This window comes from Phaethon lepturus, unplaced genomic scaffold (genome assembly GCF_000687285.1).
Source record: "Phaethon lepturus isolate BGI_N335 unplaced genomic scaffold, ASM68728v1 scaffold5268, whole genome shotgun sequence".
Classification (NCBI taxonomy): Eukaryota; Metazoa; Chordata; class Aves; order Phaethontiformes; family Phaethontidae; genus Phaethon; species Phaethon lepturus.
Window position 1 is genome coordinate 49,278 of NW_010556785.1, and position 10,889 is coordinate 60,166.

A 10,889-nucleotide genomic window follows, 5' to 3' on the forward strand; every position below is an offset into this window, starting at 1 on the left:
CAGGAATTAGTAACCATTTCCATCAGCACCATAAGGTCTGAAAAGGACTGTCTTTCCATAGCATAAATCTTATTTCATTGACTTTCCTTGAGTTACTTTAGAAACAATCATGTGCTTTGAGTGAAGAAACTAGCTCTGACACATTCCCTTATCTGGAATTCTCAAAGCAATTCAGATTCCTTATTGTCTGTACAGGTTCTGTAGTACAAGAAGGAGATGGTAAAAAAAGTGAGTATATGAGAATAAGACAAATTGCAAGCAGTACTGTACTAAAGGAAAGGAAGAGTACTTCACTATTGATCTATTTACACAGCTATCTGAAGTAACAGTGTTACAGCTGAACATCAGTATTTTGTTTTATTAGTGGTCCTATTTCCACACAGCCAAAATTTCTATCCATCCTGCTTTTACAAAATCTAGCTTGATTAAAAGAAGATCGCAGGGTGTCTCAAAGCTACCAAGACATATTAAAGTCTCTTACTGTGCCACTCAATTCCAAACATTTTCTTGTCAGGATGTCTAGTATCTACTAAGAACAAATAATGAAGTGAATTCTTTATTTATATCATTTGAGGCATATAAATGAGCACAAGAGAACAAACGTTCTCATACATGTTTACATAATTAATAATATTATAATTAATAAATTATATGCTATCAATTGTATGTATGCTATATACACTTAAACTGATGTATATCCAGAAGCAAAGCAGCTCATTTTTCACCCGTCTGCCAAAGAAAAATGCATTTGCATTCTGTAAATAGATTTATGTAATGTCAGTTGTTATGCATAGGTGAATGCCACACAGTTGTGAATAGCATTCCAGTAACATAATTGCATGACAATGATGATGTAGTGGCATAATGTTGTTAGCATATGAGACAGAAGGAACAAGTTAATGTACTAATCATATAATTTATGAGAACTTGAGAATGCAGGATTCCCACAGAAAATTAGCACACAACACCCTGTTGCATAAGGGAAATCTAAGGGAAGATGTCACCCTGGATTAAGCCATTTAAGGGAAGATAACAGCATTACTAAACACATGTTTTTTCATCAGCTCTGAAAACAGGCAATTTTGTTGTTGCTGGGTTATTTGTTGAACAGACCAGTTTAAAATGCTGAATTATTTATGCAGCTGCAGAAACATGCTTTTGCTGTCGCAACACAAGGAGCGATGTTGGTGCAGAAATGATCAGGCAGAGACAGGTGGAGGGAGGACAGGTGCTGACTCAGCTAACTGAATTGCCAAATGTCTAACTGCAGCCTAAGTTTGAGGCCACGGCTTGCAAAAGAACTGGGTCTTAGTTTAAGGCACCATGGGGTGTTTGTTGCAAGTTACTTCGAAAGCTTGGTAACTGCTAAGCTCTGAAGCCAGTGTGAGAGCTACAGAGGAAGAGGGTTTTATTTTTATCTTTTTTTGTATACTTCCAAATGGAGAAATTGATTTCTTAGATTGTGGTCACATATTTGGCAGCAGTGCACATCAAATATAGTAATATGTGTAAATGGTTATTTTCAGCTGACTCAATTCTCTAATCTGGTTCACAGTGTGACCACACAAACAGCTGTCCTGGAACAACAGAGGGAACTCCATAAAGACAGGTAAGGAGCTGTGAAGTTGACACAGTCACTAAATAAATATCGATAAAACAATACCCTTGAGGTATGTACTCTAACTCAATAAACTCATTTGTAACTACCATTATGCTTGTATAGTTCTTTTTAGGAAACAGACAGATAAGAGGCCTGCCTTTCCCCAGAAACTGGTGATCCTAAAATAGTGATCTGGTTTACACTCACAATACAAAACATCCCATCACAAAATGAAACGGCCCCTGAGACTTAGTAAGATTATAATACAGGATATAATGGCACCTCTGAAAGCTGGAAACACAAGAAACTGGTGACGGACACAAATCCCCCATTTGTGTAGTCAGGGCTTCTGTGGCATGAAGCAAAGTAGTGAGGAGAGATTCTGGAACTCAGGAAATCCCTTGAAATTGTGACAAGCACATAAAAAACGTGTTTATGTACCACTTTACCTTTTTAGATCTGTGGCCAGATTAAATACCAATGAAGTTGTCTGTATTTTTTTATTTAAGCCAAAAAACTTATATTTGTCATCATTTTAGACAGACGGTGCCAATTTAAATGCTTTTCCAGATCACTCTCCTCTGTTTATAAAATAGAGGAATAACAAAATTAATTGTAGTAGCTAAGTGTTATCTTATTTGTTCTGGTTTTCAGTTGCCCATGGAATAGCACTTAGAAAATTACAATGACAGGATGCATTGTATGCCTCTCTGCCACCAACTCGGTTTGAAATGTCAGTATAGTATAAGCAACCACCTAGAGTATATTTTGACATGGTGGAGGGGCCATGGGGACTGTGGCACTGAAATAATAATAAGCACTCTACTGTTGCAGTAGTAGTGTTACTATTCCTGCAGAATGGTTATCTCCTGAATGATTATCAGGATGATAATCTCCTGATAATTCAGGATGATAATCTCCTGATAATTCAGATGATTATCTCCTGAATTACTGAAGGGTGAGGGCAGGCAGAAAGGAAAGTAGGGATCCAACAGTGAAAGGTACCATTATTATCAATACACTCAATTTAGGAATTAATGTACCTAGGGGAATAATTGCCCTTCTAACTCACACTTACAGGCATCATAATCCCTTCCAACACGTCAGTGTAAATACGTATGAACTACATGAAGTACAGACTGACAAAAGGAGCTTCATCAGCTGCTGTTCAGCCTGAAGAGGTAGTAGCTTTCGGGTACTTAACTGTTAATCTGTTAGTTTTCTGTACAACTAATCAGCTCTCTAATCTATTTTTGACTAAGAAATGGGTGTTCTTGCACTACTGTGAACTGACTGCTATGCAAATCAGGATAGAGACTTTCAGAAATGCATGCTGTCTTGAGTTCAATGAAGCCAGATTTGTACATATCAGTATTAAAAAAAAAGAGAAAGCAAATTTAACACAGTCTTTAAAGAAAGGAACAATCATCTGGGAATATGGATTTGATTCTGTGCTTTACAACAGGCTTCTTGAATGATCTCAATTCAGCACCTAGTTTTTCCGCACCTCATTTTCCTTATCTATTAAACAAGGATGGCATCTTGTCCCTACAACACAGCAACACAGTGGAATGAATTAATTAGATTGGCTTAAGATAAGGAGACAGTATTGTTAGCATTTAAGTAATTATGGCTGTTGATTAATAATCATTCCAAGAATAAAATCTTATTTTAAAACAGTATAATCCTCCAAGATCAGAGACTTCCCAGTTGGAAGACATTACATCAGAGTGGGACAGTAGATCATCTAGTGGTCCTTGTTGACTTCAGCTCAAGTCTGACACCAGAGCTATAGTGAAGTTGACCTGATTTTGCACTGAGCGAACACGGAGGAATCACATGATCTATTTCATTAGCTCCATTCAAGAGAACACGTTCTAACCAACAGCTGCAACTGTCTGATCACAACCCAATATTAGAAGCTAACAATCACCTCTGCTTCTTCTACTATGTGTACAGTTTGGCCAAACCAGAAAATACACCTTCAAATCACAACATAAACTCTAGCTTAAGAACAGTCTGCTATTTAAACCATGCTCTTACCAATGTAGTTCTTTGACATTGCCACTTCTCTTATTTCAATGTGCACAGAACCTCTTGGAATTTGAATCACTTCCATATAGCCTATAAGACAAAGGTAAATTTTATTTGTTGTTTACATTAATCAATATTAGTCATGAAACTAACCGTTAATAAATCATTTACCACTAAAAATTAGAATGTGATATGGGATTCAAATATACTTGAACATTTTCTTCCATGTGATATAAAGGAAAACTCTTCAAATTTCATACACAAATTTGAAAGTCGTAGGAAGAACTTACCATGTGATCAGGAATTCCTTTTTTAAGTGCTAAGTTCTTTCAACAGTGTATCACAAGTAACTAACGTATAAAATGACCTTAGGATCATAGGATAATTCAGGTCGGAAAGGACCTTAGACAGTAATTTAGCCTAACTTCCTGCTACAAGCAGAGTCAGCTAGGAGATCAGACCAAGTTACTCAGAGCTCTATCCTGATGCGTCATGAAAAACTCCAAAGATGGAAACTGTACAATGATTCTGGGCAACCTGATCCACTTCTGGACTGTCTTTGTGAAAAAGCTTTTCCTTCCATTTGGTCAGCAACTGTCTTATTTCAATATATGGCTATTATCTCTTCTCCCACCATGTACCCACTGCTATGACGAGCTTGGCTCTGTCTTCTTCCATAACTTTTCATAGGTATTGGAAGGCTGATACTAGGTAGCCACAAACTTCCTCTTCTCCTGGCTAAATAAGCCCGGTTACCTCAGCCTCTCCTCAGAGAGGGGCAAGCGCTCCAAACCCCAGTAATCATAGTGCTCCCTCACTGAACTGAAGTCACTCCAGTGCATCAATCCTTTTCCTGTATTCAGGAGCCCAAAACTGATAACACTAAGATTGCAACACTGTCTTTTTTGAGCTAAGCTTTAAACTAATTGTCCATAACATTCCTTCAGTTCTTAATAAGATGAACTTAAGATACATTTCTGGATTCTTTCTATTCTACAATTTCATGTATGACTAAGTATCAGATTCCACCATACACATTAAAATCATACACAACATTACTTTTATTACACCACCATAACTAAATAATAATAAACACCCCCCCGCTCTTTTTCTTTTTATGTGCATGAAAAATCATGAGGACTAAGTATTCAGTAATAAAGCATATTGTTGTATCTGACATAAATCCAAACTAACATAGAAAAAGGAAACAACAAAGCAAAAGGAGTCAAAGTGAATCACCAGTAGCAATGCCATGCTGGAAATCAATGCAGCGCTGTTATTTGCCAAAGAGTCATCTAAATGCATTATGCAATAGAATGGACATAGATGTGCATACCTCCTCTGGGCAATGAATCATTGAAGAAACCTTCAATGGCTTCACATGTACTCCCATCTCCTCCACAAACACGGCATCTATCTTCCTTCGCATCAGACCCCAAAATATTATCACAACCTACATGCTGACAACAGGTAAGAACAAATATTTTAACAGGATGATGTCTTGCACCACTACCTTCATAGATTCTTTTTTAAATGTTTCTCTCAAGTTTGAGATATTCAGTTCTTTTTATCTACTGTTGTTGACAGCTGTTACCATAAGTGGGTTTTCGCTTACCAGAGAAAGAAAATAAAAAAGGAGAACAATCCACATTTTGGGTTGTTACCAAATCTTGATTAATAAGCATTCTGTATTTCTACTGTGACTTTCAGGAAGGGAACTCACAGCAATTTACAAACAATGTAATTATTACAGCTATCAGTAAACCATTAGTGATGTTTTTATTTAATATTACAGCAGCTAACTGTGTTCCATATATATTGTTTTGTTAAGGCAAACATTTGCTGTGTGTTCCTTAAACATTTATGCAGCATAAATAGTATTATTGTTCCTAAAGCCATTTACAGCTTCATCGACTGTATTTCCACATCCTCCGGGAAAAACTTGCAATAATTTTTGTAAGTTTGAATGCAAAGTCTAAATGACTTCACTCTAAGAATGAATGCAGAACAAAACTTACTGAAAGGCTGAATTATGTGCTGTATTAGATAGGATTCAAAAGCATTTGGAAGAAAGAGGAGTCTATAACTGATCATAAAGTACATTACATTTCTGATTATCTATTTGAGAAATCCATGTATGGTGAACAATGATTAACTCCCTATAACATACTGATTCGACCCTATTACAAAGCTAATGAAAATAGAGACAGCTGGATCCTTTAGAAAAAAACAAAAAAAAAGAGAATGAACAAGTAGGATGTAAACAGAATGAACACTGCAGCTTGCCGAATTTTTCCAGGTTTTATACAAAAAAGGTGGCAGCTACACAACTTTGTTTACTGTCTAAAAATGTTATCTAACATTTTGTAAACAGTTAATACATAGGTCATAAGCAAAGTTAAAATACTTTAAATAATTGACAACAAAGTATTATTCTAACCATGTACATTTCAACTTTCTGATTCACCAGGAAGACAAAGGCCCAACTTTATTGTATAGCTTATTCTCAACTCAAGATTTAGTCTGATTATTAATTTTAAAAGATTTCCCAAAACTACTAAAATCTTCTTGCGTATAAGATACATCAGAATTCCTCAGGTTATTTCTTGTGCCTTTTTTTTTTATTAGTTTACTAACACATGGCAAACGCTTTTGGTCTCACCACATTATTCAATAAACATACATCTTCAGCCCTCAATATAGTGAAGAACTTAAGCATCGGGTAAAGCTTTAGTTTATGTTAGTGGTTTCAGTGAAATCACTGGAATTTTTAGAGTCACCAGCACTGTTGAGACATCTGCACTTAAGTACATAATTAAATGCTTTGCTAAACTGAAGCAGCAGTGGGATGTATATAACCAAAAATATGGCACAGACCTCCAATTCTATTCAAATTCATTTAATGCAGTTCTATAGGAATCTTACAAGATAATCACACTTATAGTAAATAGCAAATACTTGCATCATTATACACTTTTTCCTAGAACTACAGAGCAATAGTAACAACTTCCTGTTTCAGTTACATTAACAGCAGAATTGTTTGCAACAGGATGAACTAGCTGCACAGAAAGAGATTAGTATGTTCACATTTACTGTTTTTCAGCCAGAGTGGTGTTCTAATTGGAATAATGGAACAGGCCTTGGAACAGTGCAAGGAATCTGTTCATCTCCTGTTGCCCTTTCCACTGATTCTTCAACAGAAACCAGAAAGCACAAAAACAGACGACAAAATTGAGGATTCTGTGAATGTCTGTGAGAAGCTACTGAAATTAAAATTATTTGTCTAATTTATGCAATACATTTTTTATCTTTTTGTCTCAATCTTACTCTTTCATTAACAACTTGACCTGTCAACACTCCCGTTTCATATAAGTAACAAACAAGTACCGTAAATAAATGTAGGAGATAGCAGACACAACACAGTAATCCATAAGTACTTTATAAAGCATTTGTAACCTTGCATTCTCCATTGATACAGATATCCAGTGAATCAGCATTGCACTGAGTCCCATCTATTAATGCAGGCGCACGTTCAGTGTACAAATTATAACCTTCAGCCAAGCAGTTTAATGCACATGGTTTAACCCCACCTGGACAACATAAACAAATGAAAAAAAGCCACCAGAAATCTTGACAAGTTAACAATTAGTTAAAAATATATATGCATAAACAGATCTGAAATTTATAATCTTATCTCATACCTGACACATATAATGTATATGCTTTATTTAACTTCCCTTTATTGATTTCTCTACTTGATTCTTCTTTCTTGCAAAAACAAGATTATTTCACATAGTAAGATACGGCAAAGTTGGTTGGCTCCGTAACGATCCCATTATGTTAATACAACCCTAATTATTATTGAAAAATTTAAAACAATAAGGACACCACTTCACCTTTTGAAAAACAGGAATAACAAAGGAATGTAGTGCTAGAAGTATGACAGGGCAAATTTCAAAATTAAGATCAAAATATTTCCATTAGGAATTTAGCCCTACTGAATTATGCTACAGCTCAGACCACGTGATCACAACGATCTTTTTTAGGCTTTTAATGTAAAAAACTATGAGTAAAACCATTCAAGTCAATAAAATTCAAAAACACAACAGGGAAGATGGACTTACTCAGGATTTAGAGCAGGAAAAAGCAAGATCATAAAAGGGCAGCCTACGAACTTGGAACAATGACAGAAACTTACTAAACTTGATTAAACTTGTCTCAAAGAGAAAAAGAAATTACAACCCTCTTCTCTGCTGCAAAATACTCTTTTATTGCACAGTACAATTATTTATAATTCAGTTATTGAAACAGTCTTTAGAGACTGTTATAAATTTCTCCTTTCCCTAATATTCTGACCTTGAGAAAGGAAAACTTATTGTGAGATTTTTTTTATATTGAACTCATCACTGCAGCATGAAAGGCACTTACAGATCACGTATGGAATCTCTAATTCTATTGCAACTGCAGGTGGAGAAGGTCTCCGTATTTTTAAAGTGGAGTCCCTACAACGAAGCTCACTCCCCTTCACAAAACTCTACAAGAATAGAGATGGCTGTTCTGCAACATTTTCAGCAACTGACAAAAGTACAAGCTTAACAAACTTAGCTCATTATATTTTAATAAAACATTCTATTTACAAACATTACTATATATCTATATAACATTTATATAATTTTGAAGACTTTACCTATGATAACATTTTGCAAAGCTAACCATTACCTCCAGTATAGGGTTTCCAGTTATAATACTTTCCACGGAAAGGCATATTGTCAAAATCTGCACATTGCTTTTCTCGAAAATCACGAGCCCCTGAAGGACATGGCTAAAATAATAAAAACCAAAAAAATGGTTTATTTCTTCCAAATATCAACATAAAAGGAGATGCTTATATGCTTATATTGCAAACATAAACTAAAGAGTGTTGACAAATCATCGAACCAACACTGACATGATACCAAACATTTTATCTCAGAGAAATCTGTTATCTTGGAGCTTAATGTCAGACAGACTTCAGTAATTGAACTCGCTGTGTTTCCTATTAGCAAAGGGCTATACTACACTCACAGAAGATGAGAAACACAGCCAGAAGGGTGACAGTTGAAACTCAGGTACTGTTCCAAGATATAGCTCCTCACATGAATGTATTTTAGAAAAAATAGGCTTGAAAATATTAAAATTATTAAAGCAATGAACAATATCTGTGAATGTATGCACAATGGACGGAACCAACAAAACCCATTTGCCTACATTCTATTAAGAGAAAAGACTGAAGAACAAGAGTCTTTTAAAGGTATGTATACACACATATTTTTATATAGATAAACCATTCACAGAACTTGTAAGCAAAAAATATTTCTTATAGAATATAAAAAATTAGGAGGCTTTTAGAGTTTTAGATGTATGTCCAACTAAGCTTCACATCCTATACATATTTTAAAACAGACAATGAGTTACTTTAACTGAGTAACTATGTGTCTTGCAATTCTATTAGCATTTTTTATTTTATTCACAATTATAAATACTTTGGTTGGAAAAATGTACGTTTTTGTTAGATATAGCATCATTCGTGGTAGAAAATAAGTTTCTGATGAGTGTGTTCTTTCTACCACCCTTTTGTTTCCAGAACTCATTAGCTTATGTTCTTTTCTGCTGATCTCAATGTTTCCATTAGCAGATGCCTTTTGAATTAAGAAGTCATATATGGCTTTGGAAGTGTTTGATGAGAAATAAGCCTAGTAGGAGTGTGTGCACTGTTTCCAAAGAATTAAAACGGTCAAAAGAAAGGGAAACAGAACTAACTCATCTCTGAAAGGAAAATGAAGTCAAAATGAGGTTTTTTTGGTTTATGAATAGTAGGAGCTTTAGGGAGTTCTATGTTGAAAATTACAGATCGGCAATGAATTTTGACACTGCAAAATGAAACTTCAACAGAAAAGATGTACAAACAACACATTTTTCATAAAAACAAGGACAGATTTTCATGCCCTTAATGCTTACATTAATCAAACAGACCATTCCATTAAAAATGTCAAGCACTAAGGACTATCGTAAATCTTGAAACAAAATCTACTAGTCTCAGCAATTCTTAGTTATGTACAACCCTAAATATTACTATAAAAGAAATAGACTACAATAATCAAAACCACTAAGGCAGTAGTTTGAAGTACCAATGTGTTTATGCACTAGAAAACCATACACAAAACACATGCTAAAAAAATTATTCACTGTCAAACTGTAAGAATAGCATTTCCAAAGGGCCTGGATCGAGTCTATAATTGTTCAAGGTTTGTTTTTAAGACCTAGACAATGAAATGCAAATTTTCCTTTCCAATATCTTGCTTAAATTATTGATTGAAATCTGAGTATAAGTAGGGAATGAACATTTTGGAATAGAAGATTTGACAAGATTTTCATAAATTGGAGCAATGGTTTGAAACAAAGCAATGGATCAACTTTACTACACTTGAGGAGGAACAATCAACTGTGCAAGCACAAGCTGAGGAATGACTTCCTAACCAGCTCTTAAGAAAGGGATTTGGACATTATGGATCAACAGACTAAATAAATATTGTCACTCCTGCAAGAAAAATGAGCACAATACTGAAATGAATAAACACAATCCTATCACTAAGTTGACAGACAAAGTTTGAAGTTATACTTAGCTCTGACAGGCCTCACCTAGAATCCTGCGCAGACATTTAAGCACCATGCTTCAGGAAGATGTGTGCTACTGGGATTTCAAATGCTATTAACACAGAGACTGTCTGGTATAAAGAAGACTAAGAAGAGACATCATAGTCTGCAAACACAGGAAAGCTCCCACAGAGGGAGTATCATCAATTGCCGTCTTAGTGGGGAAGGAATAAGTAAGGGTCCCAAAAGATGGGAAAACACACACTATATTTCATGAAAACTGTCCTGACTGTAAGGACATTGAAGAATCCTAATGGTATCTCCTGGACTGGAGGTATTTATAAAACAGGTCAGCTGCCTAACCATCAGTTAAGAATAGTTTAATGACAGTTAATTTTGCCTTTAAGCCAGGAAATAGCCTGAATAACCTCCTCAGATACCTTCTAGATGTTCCTTCCGTGACCCTATGAGCTTCCTCTCAGTAATAAACAAATAAAGAAGAAATAAAGGAAGCAAAATCAAGTAAGAACAGAATTGAAAACTGTTTTACAATAAGAAATATAGTATGATAAGAATAAAATAAATCCTAGCAACATTTCACAGAATCACAGAATCACTAGGT

The 10,889-nt window shown here is 35.1% G+C and overlaps 1 protein-coding gene across 1 annotated transcript in view; it reads right to left on the reverse strand.

Annotated features, from left to right (window-relative positions):
• LOC104625031 (A disintegrin and metalloproteinase with thrombospondin motifs 6) overlaps window positions 1-8,456 on the reverse strand; it is a gene marked incomplete at its 5' end in the record, with an annotated part of 45,266 nt that extends 36,810 nt beyond the window's left edge. The window contains 4 exons of the mRNA XM_010292553.1: window positions 3,644-3,724; window positions 4,971-5,094; window positions 7,091-7,224; window positions 8,354-8,456. Of these exons, the coding sequence (XP_010290855.1) occupies window positions 3,644-3,724; window positions 4,971-5,094; window positions 7,091-7,224; window positions 8,354-8,456 (442 nt within the window). The remainder of the gene's footprint in view (window positions 1-3,643; window positions 3,725-4,970; window positions 5,095-7,090; window positions 7,225-8,353) is intronic.
• Window positions 8,457-10,889: the final 2,433 nt, after the last annotated feature.